This window comes from Nycticebus coucang, chromosome X (assembly GCF_027406575.1).
Source record: "Nycticebus coucang isolate mNycCou1 chromosome X, mNycCou1.pri, whole genome shotgun sequence".
Classification (NCBI taxonomy): Eukaryota; Metazoa; Chordata; class Mammalia; order Primates; family Lorisidae; genus Nycticebus; species Nycticebus coucang.
The window spans coordinates 144,013,516-144,041,243 of NC_069804.1; the positions used below are offsets into that span (position 1 = coordinate 144,013,516).

At 40.8% G+C, this 27,728-nt stretch overlaps 2 protein-coding genes across 3 annotated transcripts in view; one reads left to right on the forward strand and one right to left on the reverse strand.

Moving 5' to 3' along the window:
• The first annotated feature begins 241 nt into the window (after window positions 1-241).
• Window positions 242-9,621, forward strand: PGRMC1 (progesterone receptor membrane component 1). Its single transcript, XM_053579713.1, has 3 exons — window positions 242-690; window positions 4,910-5,065; window positions 8,399-9,621. The coding sequence occupies exons 1-3, from the start codon at window positions 363-365 to the stop codon at window positions 8,500-8,502; spliced, it is 588 nt and encodes a 195-aa protein (XP_053435688.1). The 5' UTR covers window positions 242-362; the 3' UTR covers window positions 8,503-9,621.
• Window positions 9,622-11,742: 2,121 nt separating this feature from the next.
• LOC128578495 (A-kinase anchor protein 17B-like) overlaps window positions 11,743-27,728 on the reverse strand; it is a 32,274-nt gene continuing 16,288 nt past the window's right edge. The window contains exons 2-5 of one of the 2 annotated variants that reach the window (XM_053581143.1): window positions 23,039-23,807; window positions 21,124-21,254; window positions 18,820-19,030; window positions 11,743-16,155 (exon numbers count right to left, since the gene is read on the reverse strand). In XM_053581143.1, coding sequence (XP_053437118.1) covers window positions 14,512-16,155; window positions 18,820-19,030; window positions 21,124-21,254; window positions 23,039-23,791 — 2,739 coding nt within the window. In that variant the 5' untranslated portion in view covers window positions 23,792-23,807 and the 3' untranslated portion in view covers window positions 11,743-14,511. Of the gene's footprint in view, window positions 16,156-18,798; window positions 19,031-21,123; window positions 21,255-23,038; window positions 23,808-27,728 lie in introns of both variants that reach the window. The other variant, XM_053581142.1, reaches the window with a different exon arrangement.

Sequence of the window (27,728 nt, forward strand, 5' to 3'; positions counted from 1 at the left end):
CTGCACGCTGCGCCGCGGGCAGTTAGAGGATGGCGCAAGGGTGGCGTGAGGCTGGGCCTAGCAGGTAGAGGTGAGGGGTGGGCAGCTCTCGGCCACCCGGAAGCCGAAGGCAGGCAGAGGAGGGAAGGAGGGAGCAGGACTCTGGTGGGAACATTGGAGGCCTGAGCTGAGCGGAGCAGCGGACTGAGCAGGGCGGGGCCCTTCGGGGGTTGCGGAGGGCGGGGCTTGGAGGCTCCGCCTCCTCTCCGCTAGTCTTCATCCGCCGCTGAGCTCCGTGCGCGCCACTAGCTCTCGGAGAGGGAGGAGAAAGCGAAGAGTTCCGGAGCCTTGCCTAGCCCGGCCTAACCTTTGCTCCAGAGATCATGGCTGCCGAAGATGTGGTGGCTACAGGCGCCGACCCCAGCGAGCTGGAGGGCGGCGGGCTATTGCACGAGATTTTCACGTCGCCGCTCAACCTGCTGCTGCTCGGCCTCTGCATCTTCCTGCTCTACAAGATCGTGCGCGGGGACCAGCCTGCGGCCAGCAGCGACAACGACGACGACGAACCGCCCCTGCTGCCCCGCCTCAAGCGGCGCGACTTCACCCCGGCAGAGCTCCGGCGCTTCGACGGCGTCCAGGACCCACGCATACTGATGGCCATCAACGGCAAGGTGTTCGACGTGACCAAAGGCCGCAAGTTCTACGGCCCTGGTACGGCGGCTAGCGAGGGGAGTGCGAAAACAAAAGAAGGGGGCCCTAGCTCGGGGCTGGGCAGGAGAGAAGCCGGCGGGGAGCGGGGCGTCCTAAGTGGAGGGAGAAATGGCGGCGAGCCAGGGAGGGCGGGCAGGCGGAAAGCCAGGAGGCTCCCAGGGCGGGCAGGGAACAAGAGGCGGTCTAGGGGAGTGCGGGTCAGTGGGGGCCATAGATTCCCGGCCCGTGCTGACAGAGCTGGGATGGGGGTGGAGGAAGAATGTTGAGGCGCTTAAAGGTGGCGGGGGGAGGGTAGAGTGGGAGTGAGTCCGCGGGGCTGGAAGGGGGGGGCCCCATCAGAGCACTGGGTGTTGGAGTTATTGAAGGTCGTGGATTTGGGGATTCCTGGAAGGAGGGGGTAGTGGCGAGTTTGAGGAAAGGAAATGAGGGTGTCTGGCGAGAGATGGAGGAGGAGCGCGGGAACTGAGACGGTCCAGACTTAAGACACGAAGGCCAGAGACGCCCAGGGGTAGCTTTCATGGCATGTGAGTGTGTGGGAGAAAGAAAGCTGGGATGAAATTAGCAGCAGGTAGGAAGGAGCGTGGTGCCTCGTGGATAGTGGTGTGTGTGTGCTGTGTGTGCATGCGCGGTGTGTGTATGTTCAGTGTATGTGCTTCGGCAGGGGTGTGTGTGCGCGCGCGCTTGCAGTGTGGCGTGTGTCAGGTATGTGTGCCCGCGTGCTGCGTGCGGCGGACCGGGAAAGGCTGGAAGCTGAACAAGGGAAGCTCCGCAGGGGGAAGGGAACTGGTTGAGAAAAGAGTAAGGGTTGAATGTGGTGGACACTGGTAACGTGGCGAGCTGCTCGGATAATATAGCAAGAGAAAAAGACTAGAAGCCAAAAAATAAAAATGGAGGGAGGGAGAAGTGGGAGGATCCAGAGAAACAAAAGGGCTGTGAAGGCTCCTGGGTGAGGGGATTTGAGGAAAAGCCAACCAGAGGGGAAATGAGGGATGGATGGCAGTGGGGCTGCTGGAGGGGGCAGGGGTGAGGTTTTTGCAAACCTGGTGGCCGGTTAGAATCACCTGATGCCTCTGAGGAAAAATACAGATTCCCAGCCTAGCTAGCTACCATCACCACAGATGAGATCCAGGAATCTGCATTTGAACATGCTCCCCCAGCAGATTTGAGAAGCAGCCAGGTTTGGAAAGTCCTACTTCATAGAATACTAAGAGAGGAGGAAGAAGAGATTTTAGCTTTTCCAATATGGACTCCAAACACTGAGAGCTCAGGGGGTGTCCACATGAATGACAGTGTTCTCTTCACACTGGTGAGAAGAGATTGGAGTACAGAAGGCAGCAAACCACTCAGACCTGCACCTTTCTTTTCCTCTCTCAATCCAACTGATTAAAATCAGATATGTTAAAGTTCCTAAGGAACTCTTAGTTCTTTCTTGTGAACATTTTAGAATACCTACTTTTTGTAAGCATGTAACTATCAAAATAATTTATCAAAACCTGTTATTACTGAGTTAAACCTTAAAGTAATCAACGTGTGGGGGACATCATATTTGCAAAGTCATTGAGAGGAATGTTGGCCTGTGTCCACACCAAACTGGGAGTCAGGCAATCTGCATTCTGCTTCTGGTTGGGTCACTGACCAGCTGTGTGACATTGTGCAAAGCATTGTTCTTTCTGTGCCTTACTTTTCCCTCTGAAAAGTGATGAAGATAGCCCATTGTGAGTTCTCCAAGTCTCTACCTTGTACTATCATTCAGTGAGCCCATGAATATGTGACAACATCACAGGTGGAAACAATACTTCAAAAATTATTTATTCAAGTGCCTATTCTATTTAAAGAACTGTTGTAGGTGCTGGGAATACAGCAGTGAGCAAAACAGACATAATCTCTGTTTGTGGAGCTTACATTCTAGTGCAGGTGTCCTCCAACTTTTTCAACAGGGGGCCAATTTACTGTCCCTCAGACTGTTGGAGGGCTGGACTATAGTTTAAAAAAAAACTGAACAAACTCTTATGCACACTGCACATATCTTATTTTGAAGTAAAAAACAAAATGGGAACAAATACAATTCACATCGCTTCATGTGGCCCGCGGGCCGCAGTTTGAGGACACCTATTCTAGTGAATATACATTGTGATGAATAATATGTATTCTCCAGAGATCTTAGAATTCTCCAGGAACCTTGTTTAAGTATTCCATGAGATTTGCTAGGTAAAGACCCACTCTAACAAGCCAGTGACTGTAATTTCTGAAATGATGAGGTCCAAACAATTAAGCTTGCCTGTTTTCAAGCACTAGGTGCTACCATTTCCACTAGAGAATGTACATGTGAAAAATGTGTGAAGTTTGTTTACTTTCTGTAGTGGAAATGACAGCATATATGGATTAAAAACAACCATTTTTCTTTGGATTTTTTTTTTTTTTTTTTAGACAGATTCTCACTCTGCCCAGGCTAGAATAATATGGCCATCAGCCTACCTCACAGCAACCTCAAACTCCTGGGTTCAAGCGATCCTCCTGCCTCTGGCTATTTTTTCTATTTTTAGTAGAGATGGGTCTCAGGCTCCGGCTGGTCTTGAACTCCTGAACTCAAGTGATTCTCCTGCCTTAGCCTTGTAGAGTCCAGGTATTACAGCATGAGCTGCTGAATCCAGCCTTTGCTTTGGAATCTTAATTACATTTAAAAGCTGATCATAGAATTCATCTAATTTATAAAAAATGTCTTGGTGGATTGAGGTTTCAGGTGACCGGGGCATATTGAAACTTGATCCATTCTCATACTTGGTATAGTGGGTGGTTACTTACACACTTTCTAATGTTATGGTTGCTATTCACTCTACCTTTGGGAAAACAACACAGTATTTAAAGTACATTTAAATTTGCTTGTGCAGTATTTAAGTAAGTCTAAACATCTGCGTTAAGTACCTACAGAATGATTCACTGTCCTCTTAGACAAAAGAATGGTATAATACCATATATAATAGCATTCTAAGTTTTATAGTTATTTTGTGATATTGACTCAGCCCTCAGCCTTTTTTGCATGAAAATTTTAATATTTTCAGTCTTTTCCTCAAATCCACCAAAAACAGAATGATTAAGTTGATCTCCTCTGTGCTATCTCTTTATTTATTGACAGTGAAGGTTACATAACATGTGGATAGATTTTTGAACCACTAATACTCTTATAAAATGATTTCTCCTGCAGATGCCATGAGTTAATGTTTAATAGATTCTTGCAACCAAAGATCTCTGTAAGATAAATTTGACTCATTAAAACATTACAGAGTACATTTATAAGGAAATATTTTCATTTATACATTAGTGCTTTTTAAGAAACCATAACTCACTGGTGTGGCCCAATCATCTATACAACATAGTCAGGCCCCTGATTCAGGGTCCTAAATTTGAATTCTAACCCATGGGCTTGGTATTATCTAGTATGATCCCTTACTACCATTACCCTTCCCCCAGGTCACCATTTATGACCTCTTTATTAGCTATTTGGTAATCACAGCAGATTGAAGAACATGTATAGCATTTTTTTTATTTAATCATAGCTGTGTACATTAATGCAATCATGGGCACCATGCACTGGTTTTATATATAATTTGAAATATTTTCTTTTTTTATCTAGAAAAGTTTACTTGTTTTATTTATTTTTATTTGTTATTAAATCATAGCTGTGTACATTAATGCAATCATGGGGCACCATACACTGGTTTTATATACCATTTGACATATTTTCATCACACTAGTTAACATAGCCTTCCTGGCATTTTCTTATTGTGTTAAGACAATTATATTCTACATTTACTAAGTTTCACATGTACCCTTGTAAGATGCACCGTAGGTGTGATCCCACCAATTATGCTTCCTCCACGCATCCTCCCTCCTCCCCTCTCCTCCCTTTCCCTTTTCCCCATATTCTTAGGTTATAATTGGGTTATAGCTTTCATATGAAAGCTATAAATTAGTTTCATGGTAGGGCTGATATACATTGGATACTTTTGTGTTAGTCATTTAACAATTTAATGACAGCAGATCTTTCATATCCCTTACATAACAAAATATCAACATCCCTGTGTTCTCTGAGTGGAATTTGGTATTCAGAAAGGGGGCTTTCTATGTTGATGGGTAAGCAAACCAGTTTCTATATATGAACCACAGAGAAATTTACTATTCTAATAAAGAATTGGTCTTTGATTTTGTTTTGTTTTTAAAGAGGGGCCCTACGGGGTCTTTGCCGGAAGAGATGCATCCAGGGGCCTTGCCACATTTTGCCTGGATAAAGAAGCCCTGAAGGATGAGTACGATGACCTTTCTGACCTCACTCCTGCCCAGCAGGAGACTCTGAGTGACTGGGAATCTCAATTCACTTGTAAGCATTTTTAACATTGTGCTAGGATCAAATTTCTACCGGTAATGGGGATTCATGGCAGGACAATAGTTATTACTAAGCAGCTTTGAAACTTGGGCACGTTTTGATAGGCTCCTGAATCTTGGACAGATCAAGTTCATGGCTTGAAGTAATTGTAGAAGTGCTGAGTCACTTGCTATGATTACATACCAATTTTTAGCTAGCTCTCTATGGAAACTCGCATTTCTGGTTTTGATTTTAAGATTTTTGAGAGGTTTGCATGGATTCTGTACTAGGATTTAGTGCTTGGTGTGTAGGGGAAAGGATAGTGGCCATATTGGCTACAAAAAGGGATTTTCATAAGTCCTCTCTTGTAGCACTTGCCATTTAAAAGCAGCCCACATATCTGTTGAAGAATGGGAGACTTGTATTCTGCAAAACAGCTTCTTTTTGAATCAAATGGAACCTAACTATAGGCCTTATCTACAAATGCTTATAATCTGCACAGTAACAATGGTGTCTGCATTTTTTTAAAAGAAAAAAAGGAAGATACTTGTTTCTGGCTTAATGCTCTGGGTTAAGGCCTTTGGATGGAAGTAGGAATGAGGGGTTAAGTTCAAATTTTGAGAATTCAGGAATTAGTTTCTGCCAAACCTAAATGTTCAATTATTACTTTAGCAATATTTTACTTCCAAGAATTTCAATAATACTCTTTCCCAGCTTTTATGAAACAATATGTAGAGACAATGACTGTTTCTTTGAGGAAGATTTTTTTCATGTAAAATGTAGTCTTCTATGTGTTAATCTCCATAATCAGTTAAATATTACATGCTCTTTTGACTATATCCAACCATTTTATTTGAAAATAATGCTGACTTGAGAGTTCTAGATTAATAAATAGCCTCATGTCATTCTGCCTTTGAGTCTCAAGCAGACTAAGCATAGCTTTCAAGTCTAGAGGCAAATCTTTATACTTCAAAAACATAGTTCAGCCACCTAACATAGTTCCTAATTTTTTGCATCCTGAGGATTCCTTTGTAATCGTAGACTCTTCTGCATGCATATGAAACCAGTGAGTTGTAATTTATAATTTACAAAGCTCTGTTTTCCAGTGCTTGTCTTCATCAGTTGAAAAAGCATGAATTTTCACTACCTTAAACTAAGGCTAACCCCACTGTTGAGACACCTCAACACATTCCACATAGGTGGTGTGCCTTACCCTTAAGGCAGGTTTCCCAGGTGCCACCCAGCTCGTATTTGTATTGCATAGTTCTAATTCTTTCCAACCATTATTTCACACAAAAGCAGCTCTCGTTAGACAGGTTGGTTACTCTTCTAATTCCTACTCATATTCAGAAAGACACTTGGTCCTCTTGGCTTCTGACACTGAGATCCTGCATTAGTTTGGCTGTAATAATGTGGTTGTTTACTGGCTCAATCTCTTCCCAAACCTTTTGCATTCTGGTTTGCACTCTTAAATCTCTTTTCTCCAACATCTCCAGTCTGCTGGCACCTTTACCCCTTGTGTTGACTACCCATAGGGTTTTCTCCATGCTGGGGAAAAAATTCTGTCTCCTGCTGTCATCTCTATCCACTAAATCAGTGGTTCTCAACCTGTGGTTCACGACCCATAGGAACTGTATTAAAGGGTTGTGGCATTAGGAAGATTGAGAACCACTGCAGTAGACTATTATTCCTTCCCTTCACTGTCAAACTTCTAAGTCGTTGCCCCAATCACTGCTTCATTTTCTGTCTATACCTCCTTTCCTATGGCTTCTGTCCTTGTAATTGAATTGAACTCTCTCTCTCAAAGGTTTCAGGGAAACCTATTTTTTTCCTTGCCAGCACCAACTTCACTTGTCCATTCCTTGTTGTAGGTTTCCTCTCGTGTGATTCTCCAGAGTGGTTTCCTCTCCAGAGTCCTCATTTTTTTTTTTTTTTGAGACAGTCTATGTTGCCCTCAGTAGAGTGCTGTGGCGTCACAGCTCACAGCAACCTCAAACTCTTGGGCTTAAGCGATTCTCTTGCCTCAGCCTACCAAGTAGCTGGGACTACAGGCACCTGCCACAAGGCCCTGCTAATTTATTTTTGTTGTTGTTGTTGTTGTATTTGTCATTGTTGTTCGGCAGGCCTGGGCTGGATTCTAACCCGCCAGCCCTTGTGCATGTGGCCGGCACCCTAGCTGCTGAGCTACAGGCACTGAGCCCAGAGTCCCCACTTGGGTCCGTGGGATCTGTAGTTTTTACTTCATTGACTCATGCTTCATCTTGCTTTCAAAATATCTCAGATCCTCCCCTTTTCATTCCCATGGATCCCTCCCCACTCTTACTGTGGTTCCTTTGCATCTGGATCTACATGCTAGCCTCCTGGTTGCCCTTTGTCTAATCTGTCTTTACTGAAGTCTGCCCTGTACACCACATTGATAATGTTGCTAAAGCACAATTTTACTTTGTTATTTCTTTGCTGATAAGCTTCTAGGGCCCTTTGCCACACAGAAGATAAGTTCTAACTCCTCAGGCTGCCTCTTTGGAGCTTTCATAATATTTCTCCGGACTACTCAGCCAACCTTATCTCCTGCCACTTCCAGATGCCAACTCTGCCCCTGCCAACTTGGTTTCTTTATTGCTTCCCAGATGTTCAGTCTCACTTATATACATGTGCATGTGGTGTTTCCATTTTCTGGAAATCTTCCCCTCCCCAAATCCTTCTGTACATTTTTCCAAAATGCATTTTTCCATGAAGTATTCCGCAACCCTTCTAACTAACTCATCACATGCCCTTGCCCTTCAAAATATTTGTCTACGTGCAAACACAATTCTTTTTTTTTTTTCTGTTTTTAGAGACAAGGTCTTGCTCTATTGCTCAGTCTGGAATGTGTGGTGCAATCTTAGCTCACTGCAGCCTGGGCTCACTGATTCCCCCTGCCTCAGCCTCCCCAGTAGCTGGGACTACAAGCATGCACAACCATGCCCAGCTAATTTTTTTTTTTTCTTTAGTAGAGATGGGGTCTCACTACGTTGCCCACGCTGGTCTTAAAACTCCTGGCTTCAAGCAATCCTCCCAGAATGTGGCAGCATGAGCCACTATGCCCAGCCCCATAATTTATTTTAAGATTACATTGCACACTCATTGCCAGACATTGCTGTTTTATATTTCTGTATTATGAATAAAGCTCTCATTTCCTATTGACAAGCACTAGGGTGTAAACCACCTTTGCATGCTTCAAGAAGCCTAACACATTGCTGAGTATATTGTAGGCCTTTAATAAATGCTTTCAAATGAAATGTGGTAGTGGTTTTTTTTTTTTTAAGAGAGCACGAGAGTGACCATTTGTGTTTTCTTCTCTACCTCCAGTCAAGTATCATCACGTGGGCAAACTGCTGAAGGAGGGTGAGGAGCCCACTGTGTACTCAGATGATGAAGAACCAAAAGATGAGAAAGCTCGGAAAAATGATTAAAGCAGTCAATGGAAGCATATCTATTTTTGTATTTTGCAGAATCATTTGTAACATTCCAGTCTGTCTTTAAAACATGGTGATTTCAATATTTAGAAAAGTTTTGAACTTGCTGTAAATTTTTTAATTAACATCACTAACGACACTGATAAAATTAACTTCTGTCTTAGAATGCATGAGATGTTTGTGTGTCACAAATCCAGAAAGTGAACTGCAGTGCTGTAATACAAATGTTAATGCTGTTTTTCTTCTGTCTGTAGTTAGTACAGGCTGAATTAAATGTGTGTTTCCTGAGAGACAAGTAAGACTTGGATATTTCCTGAAACAGGTAAAAATGTTAGATGTACACTAAGACAGGATCGTTTAGTCATGATGTTCTCTCAAGACAGCAAATCCCATTTTCCCCCCTCAATTGACTTAACTGCATGATTTCTGTTTTATCTACCTCTAAAGCAAATCTGCAGTGTCCCAAAGGCTTTGATATTGATTAGAGAGAGCTGTCCTATAACAAAATGACATCTCAAAGCTAGGCTGTTAGGAAAACATAACTTCTGGACTGCTGTGTCGTCCTTGCTCTCCCACAGACACTGAGACACCTCACAAGCACAGTAATCTACAGTTTGGATTAAAACAGGATGTGAACATTTAAAAGAAGGCTTTAGAAAAAGCCAGCTGCTTATTCATGGTGGGGCCATGGTTATTTGGTTATTTGACACGTCTGAACTGAGAGGGGGGCATACAGCTGTTTTGCTCTCCTGTGAGCCTTCATACACACCCTCTGAGCAGTGAGGAAACAGTACATGGCACTAGCCAAGTGGTTTTAAAGTAAAGCATATTTGTAAGGTAACTTTTACTATGATGCTCCAAAACTATAGCCACGGTGAAAGTAGTAGTCAGTTGTCTAGGTCTTTGATACTGCTCTTTTGGTTAACACTAAGCTTAAGTAGCCTATACAGTTGAACGAATTTGTAAAAGTATTATATGAACAACTAGTGAGATTTCAGATTCTTGTAATTGTAGTTAAATAGTCATTGTATTTTCTTGTGAACTGTTTAATGGTTTTACCTCAAATCGGAAAACAAAATGAAGTGCTTTGGTCAGTTAATAAAATGGTTTTGCCCAGTATAGTATGGTGGCTTGTTTTCATTTTTTTAAAACTTATATTCTCAGGAATCAGATTCAATCATTTTACTTTAGCTTAAAATTTGTTTTTACTGTTATGTGTAGATTTTTTTGTATTCCAAAAGAAATAAGGGACAAAACTTCATAGATATATCACATCACAAACCAAATACCAGCTCATCCTGCTAAGAAATTAGGGAATTGAATTGTTTTTTGTGTTTTTTTTTTTTTTTTTTTGGTGACTTGTCAAATTCTGCCTCTAAGAACTTTCTAAACTGTAAAAGGCAGACCCTCCACCATGAAGGCTACTAAGGTTATTAAACGGTAATGTTACCAAAGGCATTGTCATTACTAAATGCTAAGAAAGTGTTTTGTTGTTTTTATTTTAATGTATTATCAGGAAAGTCTTAGAAATCCTTATAGTAGCAAAGTTAATTCACCTCATGTCAATGGAAGGATAGCAGATTGGCATAGACAGTCGGACATATAAACATGTTTTGTAATTTTAATGTTGAAATTGGCAGAGTTTTCTTAACAGAAAATGTGCTACCTGAACCAAACAAAGCTCACAGGTTTCTATTTTACATGTTATCAAACTACATTCCATATATTTGTATTTTTCTTACAAAGTTTTTCTTTAAAAGCTTTCTTTTAAATGTATTCTTTTTCTTCACTAGGTCTCGTTCAACAAGTATTCCAGTGCCTATTTCGTTCCAAGTAACCGGTTACACCTTATGCTTTGGGGAAGTGGTGGGGGAAGAGAAGTTGAGCCACCTTTGCAGCCTGACATCTCATTTAGATGTGAAGATTAGGCTAGTCCTTTTACAAAGTTAAACATATTTGTCTGACGCCAAGAGGAAAATATCTAGAGCCTCCTTAAAGCTTCATTCCCAATAGCCTGATTCTCCTGTTGATTGCATGTAAAGGGATATTATTATAAGGCAGGACTTTGGTCTGAAAACTTCTCAAATCCAGCTAGAATATACATAAGCCATATAAAAGGTGCCATTCAAGATGAGGGGTGGTTATTAAAACTACCACATGTCCAACTCAGGGAGGGAAGTGTCAGGTTAACATCTGTTTTCTACCTACCTGCTGTAATCCAACCAGCTGCAAAGACTTTGTTTTCAATACTAGCATCTATGGTTCACAAGCAGCATTTGCTACGTGTTTTCACTATCTGCCTATATGGCTTCTCTGCATAATCCAACATTCACCTCAAGAGGGCCAAATTTATGTAAATTCTAGATCCAAAACAAGCATCTGTACAGCTCTTTGAACCCAATAAAGACGCTTTCAGCTCTAAGATCGTACTCTTAAGTATATATAGTTTGTCTTTATCGTATAATACTTGGAGGCAAGTTTGCTATAGATTTCATGTGAAAATACAGTAGTTAACACTTGACCGATCAAAGATTATTGAGGGCTTTAGCTTCACTGACCAGACTCTCCATTCCACACCCACCCAATTATTTTTGGATATTGTATAACTTTTAACACTTCCATCCAGCCCTAAAGGGATGAGATGTGATCCCATGGAGTCAGCGTTGCTACCTTTTATTAGCGCTGATAAAACATACTAAAGGGAGGATAATCTTAAATCTCAATATCATGGTTTCGGCTTATCCGAAATGAAAATAAAACTCCAGTCTTCCGTTCCATGAGCTCTGACAGAGTCAGTTCCCACAAACTCACATCATAAATGGAAAAGATATACAGAAATGCTATTAAAATGAGACATCTGTATTTCTTTGTTTTTTGAAACAAAGTCTTAATTTGTCACCCTCGGTCTTGGCCTAGCGTCACAGCTCACAGCAACCTCAAACTTTTGGCCTCAAGTGATCCTCTTGCCTCAGCCTCCCAAGTAGCTGGGACTACAGGCGCCCGCCACAACCCTGGCTGTATTTAGGGATGGAGTCTTGCTCTGGCTCAGGCTGGTCTGAAACTCCTGAGCTCAGGGGATCTACCCGCCTTGGCCTCCCAGAGTGCTAAGGATTACAGGCGTGAGCCACTGCACCCAAGCTAGCCGTCGGTATTTCTATAGAAAATGTCAAGGATGTGCAACATTCTCGCCAATACATGGGGTAAATGAATGAAGACTTCAGTGTTCACTATGACAATTTTATTTTTAATATATCTAAAAATTAAATATTATTTCTCTAACAATGTGAATGAGAAAAAAGACCAGCAACATTAGTGCAAAGCAGCATACTATAGGTAGGAATGCCCCCCCCCATGGAGTTATCAGCATTTATTTAAAAGTTAATTTTTCAAACAATTTTGCAACAAATGAAAATCCATTTGGTTCTTATTTTCAAAATTACCTGGTTACATGGCTTTCTACCTGAGAAATTCAAACGAATTGAACAGAAATACACTGACAGATTTTTAGCTTGCTTACAGCACCATCAGCAGCACATACAAAGAAAAACATGAAAACACCTATTTAAAAGGACAAAGTTTAAAATTCAGGCCCTTAGACATAGAAAAAAGGAGCAAATACTTTTGCACCACTTAAATAACAGCACAACAAAGAATAACAATGTTAATTAAGAAGGTGGTTACGATATTTTCACTTCTATTTCCTTATTAAGCCATTTCAGTCGAAAGGTACAGGATAAGTTCTCTTCCTCACTTAAGGCCAACACACAAAAAAGGTTAACTCAAATCTATTACAGAATGCATTATCACAAGACATACAAAACTCCAGGCTTGTACAGAAAGTAAACATAAAACCAGTATTTTTACTTTGTCTCAGGACAGTATTTAGCAAACAAGACCAAAATGTTATATAGAAATGACTTAGCACCAGTTCTATGATACAAAAAAAAAAAAACTGCACATGCTGTATTCTGCAATTTATTCTTTATGTCTGATTACTGATCAGTAAATTGTTTCCATGCCTAAAAACTCTGCAAAGAAAAATTATCAAATGACAGAAGAAAGATTATTTTTTCCAAAACAAGCTTACCTTCTTTCCATTACAAATCTATAATATTCTTTGCTTCAATGGCATGAAATGAAAAAAATGAGTCAGGTTTTCATTGGAGGAGAATAATCCCTAAATGTTGAAAGATATCTGACAAAATACAAGCTGCTAGTAGTTTAAAAGGCTACTCTGGACAATACTTTGAACATTAATAGTCATTGCTAGTCCTTAGGAGAGAAGGCACTCGCCCTTTGAGCGATAACATTTTCAGACTTGACAAGCCAAACATAGTTTTGATGGTAGTATTACTAGCTCAAAAGTGAAATTGAACACAGAAGAGCCAACAAATCGTGTTTATTAAGAAATGATCTACTGTGTTACGTTCATTCTGAATTTTTGCACGTACTAACGTACCTCTATTAAAATGTGGTTAGAAGAGATAAGTGAAAACACTTGTGGCTCTTACTTGGGATAAATGACATTTTGTAGCCTCTTCAGGTACCGGTTTGCTAAGAGGCTGATAATAAACACACATCTGTGTGACATCATCCTGGGCACTCAACAATGACTGGCGTTCTACCTGGCTCTACCAGCTGGTACTTTCCTACAGAATCTCAAACGAAGAATTTGAAATGAATCATGTCATGAAAGTGTTGCTTTCTACTGCTTCTGTGGATTAAAACCATCTTTTCCTGTTACAGTCTCTAATGTTGATGTCTTCAATTGCCAGGTCAGGTGTATCTTTATTGGGGAAAAATAAAGGTAATCTACTGCCCCTGAGGTCCTAAATCCAATGTAAGGCAGAATGAATCAGCCGAGCTTTCTATAGAACATGCACTTGCACTAAGATGTAAGTCTTTTAAGAATCTATAAAACATCTTAATTTAAAAACATTTTAAGAAGTCCAAAACCAGTAGGTAAAAAGATAAATTGCTTATGTTAAGAATTTATAAATCCTACACAACAAACAATTTTTTCCCAGCTAGAAAACTAAGCTTTCCCCTCTACTCTTCCTAACTCCATGGCCTTATTGAGGATTGAGGAGGCACTTTTTACTGTTTTATAAAAGTCAGTTTGGAAATATTCAGTGACTTTTTACAAATTGCTGTCACCCCACCCTGAGTGAAAGGATTACATAACCTAAAATGGAATACCATCATGTCCTTTCTTCCCAAGTGCCATTTTTGCTGCCCCAGGATCATTCATTATTTCCTTTGTAAATCCCACTGCTATATATCACTTCAGTCCTGCTACTTTTCTACTATGGAAAGATATGGGGTTCTGGAAAAAAAAAACAGCTTAATGGTCCCTTCCCCATATAAACCTCAAAGGACAGTATGAGCCACTTTTAGATTCTTTTCCCAAGACTTTGTCTCTAAAAAGACAACTCTTTGAGTACTATCAACATAGTAATAATATAAATTTCCTCCTGGTGGGTGCTCTTTAATGTCATGAAGAAATCTATTATACGTTCTAGGTGTCATCTCTCTTATCTATATTTATAAATAAAACTCAAGAAAGGTTGTTGTCACATATGGTGTTTCTGAGCAAATCAAAGAACAGGCAAAAAGATGCTTATTTGTTCACTGTTGTCCTCTTTGAAGATAAATGATACTAAATGGCAATGTCATGACAGCTGAAGAGCCATAGAGGGCTGTCTCAACCTCTCTCAATGTTCCTTCACTGGCATGAAATTTAAATTTCGTTTGAACTGTAAAAAGGCCTGTCCTTAGATCAAGAAGTTTTGCAAGATTGTTTTACCAAGCTGCAGCATCTGGATGTTTCTTATTTCCAAAGCTTGCCAACACACCTAGAGTCATTTCAATCTATTCTTTAAACTTTGGCAAGAGGAACAGGTTTTGTATTTGACCCTGCTCCGGCTTTTAAACGTTCCTCTCCTGTTCTGTACTTGCTAACTACAGTAGCTATATTTGGTTTTAACTTTTTTTCTTGCAACCTGTTTATTGTAAATAAGCCCGTGCCTGATCTAAGTGGCTATCAAAATATAAAGAACCAGTGTAACCATGGTTTCCTAAATAGCTTCCATAGTCCACATGCTCCTGACTGTCATGTCTAATATAATAACCATCAGAATTGAGCATGAAATCTTCAGAATTCTCATGCCTTTTAATTTTTCTCACTTCCTGGTTATCTTCTGACTTCCACGAAGTCTCTCTTCTGTTGGGAAAATCACCCAAACAGAAAGCATTAGCACTTTTTAACAATGGCACTGGCACACAAGAGGATCTATAGTTCACTTTCTGGTCAAATGAATCACCACTAAGCCTCCTCTTCTTCCTTGTCATGTTCTCTATTGGATTACTGGAACTGGGTTCGTGGTAGTAGCCTTCATCAAACAAGTATGTGGGGTCTAGTTTTTCCCTCTTTTTGCTGTTCTTTTCATCTCTAATGAAGTTGCTTTCACCCTCAAGTTCATACTTAGACTTCTTTCCTGGTGCCCTAAGCTTGTGTTTAGAGTCGTTTTCTTCATCATCATGTTTCCCCTCAGGAGAGAAGGTCTCCTGACTTGACCTAGTTGCCTGTTCGCAACTGATGATTTCATCAGCGTCAAGAGGTCCTTTTTCTGGGGAGCTGTGACACGTGGCCACCGATTCATCTTTCTCCTCTTTGTCTACACTAAGGGTTTCACTGAAGCATTCAGAATCACTGCTAATTTCCTCTAAGAAATCTGTCAACTGCAGATCTGAGCCTACTGACCTGTAGGGTGAGGACACTTGGCTTTTCCTTGTGGATGCGGAATCTTCAACGTGGTAAGTGTGAGTCTTTTCTAACAGATGGCTATTGACATCAGTTGGGGACAACAGCTGATCACCAACTTCACTAGCTGTGTCCTTGCAATGATTTTCAAATCCATTAGTACATTCTTTGTCATCCATTTTTCCTCCCTTTTGTGGGGTATGCTCAGGATCTTGAGTATAAATCTTTGACCAGTAATCATCTTCTTGAACCTCCTCTCTCCCTTCCAGTTTTTGCATTTGACCCAAATTGGTTGAGTGATGGCTACGCTTTCTCAAATGAACCTGAAATCCATTCCCTTTCACGTAGACATCCCTCTGCCACTGACACTCGTCTGTTATGGGACTTGGTTCTAGGTAGATACGGGCGTATTTTGGAGTTTGATAATAGTTTAGCAGATAGTCAATGAATTCATCTGTTTCATAGATTTTATGTTTCCTTCCACCTTCCCTCTCAGGTAATGTAGAATAATAGGATTTATTAGAAATGTAGTGGTCGTCTTTCTCAAGAGACTGACCTTGAATCATTGCAGACTCTGAGGAATTCTGGTCAAAAGCCAAACCATGGTTGTATCCATCAGTTAATAACTTTCCAGTTCTCTCTTTTCTAGTTGAATATCTTAATTTTTTTTTCCTAAGGTGGTGGGGAGATTTATGTAAGCGAGATCTCATTCTTTTCTTCATTTTGTGTTTTCGTTTATTGCCTGACTTGGCATCCTGATGTTTTGGCATTTCCTCTGGACTTTGAAGATGCTGAGGGCTTAACTCTCCTTCCTCCAAAGTTTCCGATGTGTTCCCTGGATCATGATTAACGTTGGCGCCTGTAACATCGCCCTCCTGTGGGCTAGACTGAAAGAAAAAGGTTAAAAATTTCACATGAAAAACTAAACATTAAAAAATTCCAAAGAAAGTTGGGCTTTCTGACATTGTTCTGAAGAAACTTCTGATACCTGGGATAGACCCAAACTGGGAACAATATTGCAGTAAGGAAACAGAAGGCACAATATGAAATATTTTAGTCTAATTTGAGCTGCTTTTACTAGGTCTATGTCCATGCTATGTCAGAAGGCACCACACTGAATGGCCTTCAAAGCACATAATTCCTTATTATTTGTTCAAAGGTCAATGTTCAGGCATTGTGCTAGGAGTTGGAGATATAGTGAAGAATAAGAAATGCTCTCTATAGCCCTCCCCAAAATCCTAGTACAAGAAAAGACAGAGGGAGAGAAATTTGTCTAAAATGGCCAACTGGCTTAAAAGATAAACTATCTTGGGTGGCGCCTGTTGCTCAACAGAGTAGGGCTCTGGCCCCATATGCTGGAGGTGGCGGGTTCAAACCCAGCCCCGGCCAAAAACTGCAAAAACTGCAAAAAAAAAAAAAAAGATAAACTGTATTTCAGTTTATCTGCCAGCCTCTTCCTATGGATTGCAGGTGAGGATGTCTCTGGGTTGCCCTGCCCCCTCTCCACTCAGTAAGAAGACAACAATTAGCACATGTGGCTGTGACCATGGTTCTGTGGTTGTGTATGTGGTGCTGTCTGCTCTGCACAACCACAAAGCAGGTAAAAGGAGCAGCCCAGGGCTGGAGGGTTTGTGCTGTGAACCCACTGCCACCCGACACACACCAGAGCACAGTGCCTGCCCCTTACCTGGGATCGAAACTTGGGGACTGCATAACTGGTATAAATATTAATGGTGCCAAGAGTCAGACACCATTCAGACACACTGAAAGAGATAATTGCTTTAGGAGGAGTCACCCTCAGCAGTCACTAGAGTAAACTGAAAAAGATCCAGTTAGCCTTATTATAAATGTAAATGGGAGCTTTTTCTAAGTCTGATTTCACGAAGTTTGATAGTTCCCACTGAGGAAAGCAGCCAAGACTGCAAACATACATAAAATTAACTATTTAATCCTAGTAGCATTTAGTGTTCATATTTTAAAAGAGTGCATGTGGCATTTTATTTATTATGTTTTTTCTCTCTTTTTTTTTTTTTGAGATGGAGTCTCACTCTGTCACCCTGGGTAGAGTGCTATGGCTTCATCGTAACTCACAGCAACCTCAGTCTTTTGGGCTCAAGTGATCCTCTTGCTTCAGCCTCCTGACTAGCTGGGACTACAGGCACCTGCCAAGATAACCAGCTCATTTTTTGGGGGGGTTGTTTGTTTTTGTAGAAATGGGGGGGTCTCGCTCTTGCTCGGGCTGGTCTTGAACTCCTAAGCTCAGGCGATCCTCCCACCTTGGCCTCCTGGAGTGCTAGGATTATAGGCATGAGCCACTGCACCCAGCCCTTTCTCCTTTCTGGTTTTTAATCCAGGACTTCTGCTGAGTCTGTCAATTCTTAGGTGTTCCCAAAGAAGAAACACCTTTCAAAACTGAAACTCTACAAACAAAACAATTGTTCTAATGAGGTGACAGATTCCTTATCAAATAGTTTTAAAACTAGAGTAACATGAGCTTGCCACAAGGCCCATTAAGGCTCTTCCTTCCCATCCAAGCCTACAGAATGGATAAGTAAAGTTTAAAGAAGACTACAAACCTAACACCCACACCACCCATTGATTTCCCCTGGCAATGTCTAGTTACATCCATTAGGAACTTAGAAACATAAATAAGCTGGCACCCGTAGCTCAGTGAGTAGGGCGCTGACCACATACACCGAGGCTGGCGGGTTCGAACCCAGCCCGGGCCAGCTAAAACAACACTGACAACTGCAACAACAACAAAAAAATAGCCGGGTTTTATGATGGCTGCCTGTAGTCCCAGCTACTTGGGAGGCTGAGGCAAGAGAATCACTTAAGCCCAGGAGTTTGAGGTTGGTGTGAGCTGTGTCACCAAGGCACTCTACTGAGGGTGACATAGTGAGACACTGTCTCAAAAAAAAAAAAAAAAGAAAGAAAGAAAGAAACGTAAATAAACTAGCTAAATTGCTCAGGGGAATACCATCCTGAAGTTTAGAAACACAAAGTGTGTATATTGGATGGCAGGGTTGGGACACAATTCCTTTAAGGATAAAGGAACACATGGATATCCTTATTGTAAATCCTCTATTGAGGTTATTAGAGATGAGCCTATTTATAAAAACCCCAATGGACACAACAAGTGTTCTGTGGAGTCAATTTTCAAGAGGCCCCTGCTTAAATGAGGGGGTAATTTTTTTTTTTGAGACAGTCTCATTTTGTCACCCTCAGTAGTGTGCCGTGATGTCACAGCTCACAGCAACCTTAAACTCTTGAGCTCAAGTGATCCTCCTGCCTCAGCCTCCCAAAGCAGCTGGGACTACAGGCACCCGCCACAATGCCCGGCTACTTCTAGAGATGGAGTCTCACTCTGGCTCAGGCTGGTCTTGAACCTGTGAGCTCAGGCAATCCACCCACCTTGGCCTCCCAGAGTGCTGGGATTACAGGCATAAGCCAGTGCGCCCAGCCTGAGGTAATGTTTCAGAAAGGTTAGTACCTACTGAAATGGAAGAACAATTGAGAAAGAGCCTTACTGAAATTTTTCTAAGAAGTACCCGAAGCAAGCGAAGAGCCTCAACCCGCCTCTGAGCCAGCAGGTACTTCCGTCCCTCCCACTCCTCCAATGAGTCTGGCTCCTGTGGTTCCTCGGCTTTGGCTTTGTTCTTCTGTTTCCTCTGCCGGTGTCTGTTCCTTTCCTTCAAGGCTTGCTTTCTGACCCTCGCCTTCCTCTTCTTTTCCTGGGCTTTCTTCTCATCTTTTCTTCTCCTGTTCAATCATTAGGATGAAACCATTCAGAAAGTATTTATTAGGCATTGATTGGATCTCCACCTCACTCCTTCCCCCTGCCAGCAGAGGGCAGATAGCTAGGTTTCCAGGGATCTCCCACAACCCCAGGGACTGGCATAAGCCACTTGTGACCAAAGAACAACACTGTTAAGCATTAGTCAAGGGAGAAAGACACTTTGTCTGCCAAATAGAAGCATGTAAAGGAGACCTTATGCGGAGATAGAACATAAAAGAAAAAAAGCCTACAAAATTCAAAAGAGGGACCGATAGCCCTAGCTTTCTCAAACCACAGGATCTTATGTTTTTCTTATGAACAAAACCCCTTATGAGTTGTTTTCATATGGGCAAATAAAGATGAGTCAAGGCACCCAAAATCTTCAAGATGAGAACTGGTCTTTGGCACATATTAACACAGCATATCATCAGAAAAGCATACTGGCTTACAAGAATATGGGCATTTTTTCCTGCTATTTTCTGAAAGTCAAAACTTTCAGTTAGACCTATGTGGGAATGTGGGGAAGAGAAAAGAAGGGACAAGTACCAGAGTCAGAATTTGCCAAAACCAGTGGTGCCCATAGCTCAATGGTTAGGGCACCAGCCACATACACTGAGGTTGGCAGGGTTTGAACCCAGCCCAGGCCTGCTAAACAACGATAACTGCAACAACAACAACAAAATAGCCGGGCATTATGACGGGCATTTGTAGTCCCAGCTACTTGGGAGGCTGAGGCAAGAGAATCGTTTAAGCCCAAGAGTCTGAGGTTGCTGTGAGCTGTGATGCCACAGCACTCTACCAAAGGCAACAGCTTGAGACTGTGTCTCAAAAAAAAAAAGGGGGGGGTGGGGCCTTGGTGTGTGTCACACTTTATGGGGGTAAGACATGATTGCAAGAGGGACTTTATCTAAGAATTGCAATCAGTGTAACCTGGCTTATTGTACCCTCAATGAATCCCCAACAATAAAAAAGAAAGAAAGAAAGAAAAGAAAAGAATTTGCCAAAACCCAGATGATCTAAATTGGATGTTCAGGTAGAATTTTGAGGGGAACAGTTTCCTTACAGGGCTCAAGCTCTGGCCAAATTTCATAGATAACATATAGCCTCAAGTAACTCCTATCACCCTACCAGCCAAAAAAGTGAGGAACACATGGACGGGCATTCTTTATCTCCTTTTTTGAATGGCTACAATTGACATGAAAGATGGGAAGAATAAATATACATGAGGAGGGGCCAAGATATAAAATTGGTTTTCAGAGCCCTATAGTTCTGGCCCATCTGTAGGCCAGATTGGCAGATCTTTGGTAATCCACCAGCCCCTACTAGGCCCAAAACTTTAAACTGGGAGACAATGATAAGCTCAAAAATAAATAGAGGCCCCTTAGAATCGTAAGTGCTTTAAGTGAACAAGAAAAATGGTCCCAACAAAGCCATGCCTTCTTGCCTATGGGGTAGTTTGATTATTGACTATTTTATAGAAGAAACTCTTTTCCAGGTCTATTTTTTTTTTAATTTTAAAATGGTAGGCTAAGTAATATTGGTACATTTTAGGTAAATTGGTAAAATTTTTAATTTGACAGGCTAGGGTTTTCATTATAAAAGTTCCTGGTCCTTTTTCTTTAAAAAAAAAAAAAAAATCACCTTTCCAGGTATCTTAATCTGTTTAGTCCCCATTATTCCTCATTATTCATTCTCCCTGAAAAATATATTTTATTGTCTCCCTCTGTCACCCAGGCTAGAGCACAGTGGCATGATCACAGCTCACTGCTGCTTTAAACTCCTGGGCTCAAATGATTCTCCTGCCTCAGTTTCCTGAGTAGCTGAAACCGTACACGTGCACCACCATGCCCAGCTACACAGACATAATTTTTGAAGTCTCTGGTTTTCAACTGTTTGTCATTTTGATTTTGTAACAGCACAGTTAAAAGACTGTAGTCTTCAGTGGAGTTTTCCAATCGGTGCCAATTCCTTCCCCCCCCACCTCAATGTTATCTATCAAGTCTAGCCTTTCACCCAAAGAGATTAATCCATAAATCAAAAGAAAAAGAACCTTCGTCACTGAAGTTGTTCTACACACCTTTCAGCCACTTCCTCTTCTCTTTTCTTTTCCTTTTTTCTTTCTTCCTCCAGCTCCTGCAATTTTAGCCTTTCCTGATTTCTTTTCCTTATAGCTCCTTCACTGAAGTGTTTGGTTGTATCAAACATAACCTGCCCCAAAACAATTTAAAGTTTCGTTAGAAAAGTTTTCTAGCCACCTGGGCATGTCCCAAGGCCAGACAGAGAAAATGAAGGTGGTACAAGGCAATTCAAAATCAAATGAATTCAAAATGTCCTCTCTGCATCCCTGTAGCCATGCTGTTTCACTGCTTCTCAGCTACTGAAGAATAATAATACTTATAGACTCCAGGTTTCTTCTATAGCAGAACCCTTGAATAAGTATATCAAGTCCTCACCTTGACTTTATACAATTTTATTTATCAATCATACTTCAATGTCGCTATTTTACAAAGAACCTTGAGGGGTTTACTTTACATATAGTCATCAACCACATCACAGTATCATTATAGGCACAGGCTAAGAGATGTGACTATACTACCTTTGGTTTGTTATAAAGATCAACTGAGTTGATGTATTTTTTTTTTTTTTTTTTTTTTTTTTTTAGTCACCAGAGACAAAAATAGTCAGAAAATGTATATGGGGGAGGGAGAAAGCAAAGATGCAAAAAAACTGACCTCATGAGATATAATGCCTGACTCTTGTGATTATTAGAGTACTTTTCAAATCTTGAGATAATGTGAAAGTCAGATTGCATCACTACAACATTGATTTGCTTAAAAAAATAAAAGGAGGCAGAAGAAGCTATTTATGTATGTCTAAGAATGCTAAACAAATTCATGATCATGGTTAGCTTTGAGAGGAGGGAGGGTAATGGGACTGAGGATGAGCACGTGCAGGAGGAGTGGTCTCTCATTTACCAGCCATGTTTTATTTTTCAGCTGAGCAATGGTATGTGGGTGGTCATTGTAGTATTTGCTATATCTTTTGTCTGACTGAATAGCTTATAATTTAAATATATTCATTTTTGGTGTGTTCCCACCTAATGGGCACAATGTAAGAGTATATGGCACACCTCCTGGGTGCAATACACAACTACAACAGGGACTTTAGCCGAAAAATACAGACATTGTAACCTAATCATTTGTACCCTCATTAATCTGAAATTAAAAAATAAAAGGCATTTGCGCCAGATAATAAAAATAAATATATATATATTACTTTTAACGTAAGTAGCTATACACAAAACACATGGGCATGCACCCACGCGCACACACTCACACTTATACACTGGAAGCTGAAAGTCCAAGCTCATGCTAAAGACTGATATCGAGATGAAGGAGGGTTTAGTCACATCTTTTCCACTGCTGGGTTAAAACTTCAAAAAGGAGATGACCAAAGCATGCAGACACCAATGAAGCGACGTGACTGGGTAGACAGGCTGATTTAGGAAGAAAAGGATCCAAGTTTCTTAGGATTATGTTTTAGCAACTTACCTGACAGGCATCCTGAAAATATAAGTTGTGACCCCAGGAGTAAAGAGGGAAAAAAGTTCTCTCCAGGTGGTTTCAAACTGTGTGGATTCCTCTCTCTCTCTCTCAGCAACTTGTCAAATACAATAAGCGTATGAGGTAATTCCACAGGGGTCACGATGAATTCTTTTAATGCCCTCAAGAAGTTGAAACAGAGCCCCAGTTTATAACAACTATCACTTTAAAATCACAGCTGGCAGGATGCCTGACAGCATACGAATTGAGTGTTCAAACCAGGATTCTTTTTCTTCCTAAACATCATTTTATTAAGGACAACACAGTCTTTACACTAGCAATTGATCAGAGCCTATTAGAGGCTAAGGAAATTTATTCTAAATGCTTCCTTCCAGCTTTTAGTTAGGACCACCTGAACAGTGGAAAATGAACGGAACTCTGGCTACTTACCTTAATGTTACATGCTAGAGCTTTCCCATCATCTCCTTTAAGCATCAGTTTCATTCCTCGAAGGGACTCCATGGCTTTTACAAAATCAGTTGACTCCTGGTACTGTATGAAGGCCTCAAATGTCTGCAAACCAAAGTTAAAGCCCCCAAAGCTCCCACCCGTCATCACTTCTCTGTAGGGGTCAAGCATAGGGATATCCACATTCTTGATCTTCCCAAAACTTTCAAAAACCACCCGGAGAATCTCTTCGCATGGCTTCTCCCCACTGGAACCTTTAGGTGCAAACCATTTGCAGGGTAAGCCTTCAAAATATATGGAATCTGGGCTTTTATCATGGTTTTGCTCTTCTGCCTCATCAATCAACAAGGCCTCTTTGTCCTTGGGGAAGTGCTCCCACTCTCCCTGAGCATCTGTGACCACTACTTTTAAGTCTGTTTTCAAGCCATTTAGCTTGATGATCTTCCCATGTAATTTTGCCTTCAGGATCTGAACCAAACTTCGGTTTTCAGCCTCACCCTCAAATCGGATAAAGTCTTTTGTACTCTTGGAGAGCCGAACTGTGGTGAACTGGTCTGGACAAATCAAGCTCTTCAGCTGGTCAAGAACTTCCCAGTTAGAGAAGGGCCTTACAGGTTCGAGACTCTCTGGTAGCAAAACGTTGATCATCAGTTTTGCTATGGGCTTGAGGTAGAGGTGCTGAGCTGCACAGAGCTCTGTTGCCTCTGAGTTATCATATACCACTGTGACTGTCATGTTGTCTTCAGAATACCTTAGAGGGCAAAAGAGAAAATTTTGATACGAATGGAGCAATACACAAGATTTAAATTGGGAAATGATGCTAGCATTGCTGGAATTAGGTCAAGATTGATAGGAGAAAGTATACCATGGGTAGAATTAATATCTTACAACTCCTAAAACTAAATGATTACAGCACGGTTGTACAAAAAAGTCAATAGCTGTCCCATATACCAACAATGGACAAGTACAGTTTGAAATTTAAGGCTCAGCGCCCATAGCTCAGTGGTCAGGGCACTGGCCACATATACTGGGCTGGCGGGTTCAAACCCACCTAGGGCCTGCTAAACATTAATGACAACAACAACAAAAAATAGCTGGGCATTGTGGCGGGCACCAGTAGTCCCAGCTACTTGGGAGGCTGAAGCAAGAGAATCACTTAAGCCCAAGAGTTTGAGGTTGCTGTGAGCTGTGATGCCATAGCACTCTACTGAGGGTGACAAAATGAGACTCTGTCTCAAAAAAAAAAAAAAAAAAAAAAACAAAGAAAAGAAAAGAAATTTACAACTCAATACCATTTACATGAACACAAAAAATAATGAAAAACTTATAAATCTAAATATGTGTAAGATCTATTCAAGGAAAACTATAAAACTCTGATGAAGGACATCAAAAAGAACTAAACAAGTGGTCCATGAATAAGAAGAGTCAAGATGTCAGTTCTTTCCAACTTGATCTGTAGATTCAAAGTAATCGCAATCAAAATCTCAGCTAGTTATTTTGTCGATATTGACAAACTGATTCTAAAGTTTACTTGGAGAGGAAAAAGACCCAGAATAACCAATTCAATATTCAAGGAGAAGAACAGAGTTGGAGGACTGACACTATCCAACTTCAAGACTTACTATAAAGCTATGGTAATCAAGACAGTGTGGTATTGGCAAAAGAACAGACAAATAGATCAATGGAACAGAATACAGTGCCCAGAAATAGGCCCACATACATCAACTGATCTTTGAAAAAAATGAGCAAAATCAATAAAATGAAGCAAAAATAGTCTTTTCAACAAATGGTTCTGGAACAATTTGACATCCACATGACCTTGGACATAGCGATGACTTTTTAGATGTAACACTAAAGTCACTATCCATAAAAGAAATGACTGACAAGCCTCACTTTGTTAAAATTTAAAACTTTTGAGTGCTGAATACGACCTCTCTCCTCTGCTGCAAAACCCATTGCAGTGGTTTCTCTCCCTATCTCTATGGCTCCCTTTGAATAAAGTCTGTCTTACTATTTTAAAAATAAATAAATAAATAAATAAATAAAACTTATGATTTGCAAAAGACAGTGTCAAGAGAATGAAAAGATAAGGTACAGACTGGGAGAAAATACTTGGAAAAGATATGTCAGATAAAGGACTATTATCCAAAATATACAAAAAACTCTTAAAACTCAACAATAAAAATACAATCTGATTTTAAAATGGGCCAAAGCCTTAACAGGCACCTCCCAAAGACGATATTCAGATGGATAAAAGTCTATGAAAAGATGCTCCACATCATATGTCATCAGAGAAACAGAAATTAAAACAACAATGAGGTAACATCCCATACCTATCAGAATGGCCAAAATCAAGAACACTGACCAGACCAAATGCTAATGAGGATATGGTACAACAGAAACTTTCATTCATTGCTGGTGGTACAGACACACTGGAAAACAATTTGGAGGTTTCTTATAAAACTCATGTAAGAAACTCTTGACATACAATCACAATCTAGCAATCATGCTCCTTGGTATTTCCCCCAGAGAGTTGGAAATCTATGGCCATAGACAAACCTGTGCACAATGTGTACTGCAGCTTTCTTTATAATCGCCAAAACCTGAAAGCAACCAAGGTGTTTCTTGGTAGGTGAGTGGAGAAAATGTGTGGTTCATCCAGACAATGAAATATTATTCAGACCAAAAAAGAAATGAGTTATCAAGCCATGAAAAGACACGGAGGAGACTTAGGTACATATTAGTAAGTGAAAGATGCCAGTCTGAAAAGGCTACATACTGTGTGATTCCAAGTGTGTGACATTCCAGAAAAGGCAAAACTATAGAGACAGTAAAAAGATCAGTGGTTGCCAAGGGGTCCAGGGGAAAGAGGAATGAATAGGCTGAGCACAGAGGATTTTTAAAGGGCAATGAATCCTAGTGCTCTGGGAGGCCGAGGTGGGCGGATTGCCTGAGCTCATAAGTTCAAGACCAACCTGAGCAAGAGTGAGACCCTATCTCTAAAAACAACCACACATTGGGGCACCTCTAGTCCCAGCTACTCGGGAGGCTGAGGTAAGCGGATCACTTGAGCTCAAGAGTTTGAGGTTGCTGTGAGCTATGACTCCATGGCACTCTACAAGGGCGACAAAGTGAGACTGTCTCCACACACACACACAAATATATATGTGTATATATATATACTGTATCATATTATAATGATGAATTCATATCATCTATTACACATTCGTCCAAACCCATAGAATGTTCAACACCAACAGTGAATCCATAAGCTAAACTATGAATTTTGAGTGATGATGTGTTGATGTAGTTTCATTGATTGTAACAAATGTGCCACTCTGCTGGGGGACATTGATAATGGGGAAGGCTGTGCAGGGACTACATGGGAATTCTCTGTACCTTCTGCTCAATTTTTCTGTGAACCTAAAACTTCTCTAAAAAATAAAGTCTGTTAAAATAATAGTATCTAATATTTATTTACTAGTATTTGTTTGACATGTTTTAGAGTTTTCAAAGAGCTTCTGTATATTGTGTCTCGCTTTTTTTAACCATAAAAATAGAGATAACAGGATTTGAGTGAAAATTAAATGAGCACATGCACGTCAAATCCCTAGACTAGCGTCTGGCACACTGGAAGCTCTCAATAAACGTAAGTGATGAATATTATTTAGTATAGTACTAGTCTTTATTTCACTTGAGTCATGAAATAACCTGTGAGTAGGTGTTTTGATGCCTGTTTTACAATGTCAAAATAAGACAGATTTGGGAAAATTAAATGACTTGCCCACACATGGAGACTCCAAAATTCCAATCTCCAATATATTATACAATTGATCTCCAATGTAAAGTCTTATAAAAACCTGCTGGGGATGGTACAGAAACAGGGAAAAGGTAGTACGTGAATGTGCACCCAACTGAGAGTTCTAACCCACGCACTGATTTAGCATCTTTTTTTTTTTTTTTCTGAGTCAGTCTTACGCTGTTGCCCTGGGTAGAGTGCTGTGGCATTATCATAGCTCACAGCAACCTCAGTCTCTTGGGCTCAAGAGATCCTCTTGCCTCAGCCTCTGGAGTAGCTGGGACTACAGGCACCCACCACAATGCTTGGATAGTTTTTCTATTTTTAGTAGAGACGCGGTCTTGCTCTTGCTCAGGCTGGTCTTGAACTCCTGAGCTCAAGCAATCCACCTGCCTTGGCCTCCCAGAGTGCTAGGATTACACGCATGAGCTGCCATGCCTGGCCTGACTTGGCATCCTTTGTCCAGGTTGGTTTCTAAGTCTTAAATGACTGTATCTACTCTTAATCCTCCACTCTATTGACTTTAACTAAATTAATCTCTAAGTTCAAGTGAAGAGGAGACAACTTCTTCTAATGAGTGGCAAAGTGAATTTGCCCTCTACTTTGGGACTGGAAAAACCCCCAAACACAAGTGCTTGCTGGCATTTCATATTAACAAACTCTCTGAAACTGTCCTAAGGTGAATAAGATCACAAATGCTGGGAATTAGAGATTTAAGCTTCTATTTTCTTACTTCAAATAGCATTTCCCAGTAAAGCCATTTTCTTTCTGAGTGGATATACTCAGACTATGGTACCAAAATTTCTCATTAATATCAACCTTAGATTTAGACCCAAACATATATGACCAAATTATGGAGATTCTAACACAAAA

What these genes read in the sequence shown, in the direction of transcription:
- PGRMC1 (XM_053579713.1), top strand. Translation starts at nt 363, where the DNA reads ATGGCTGCCGAAGATGTGGTGGCTACAGGCGCCGACCCCAGCGAGCTG. An exon ending in CCGCAAGTTCTACGGCCCTG is followed by an intron (nt 691 to 4,909) that starts GTACGGCGGCTA and finishes TTGTTTTTAAAG; the next exon opens with AGGGGCCCTACGGGGTCTTT. An exon ending in CTGGGAATCTCAATTCACTT is followed by an intron (nt 5,066 to 8,398) that starts GTAAGCATTTTT and finishes CTCTACCTCCAG; the next exon opens with TCAAGTATCATCACGTGGGC.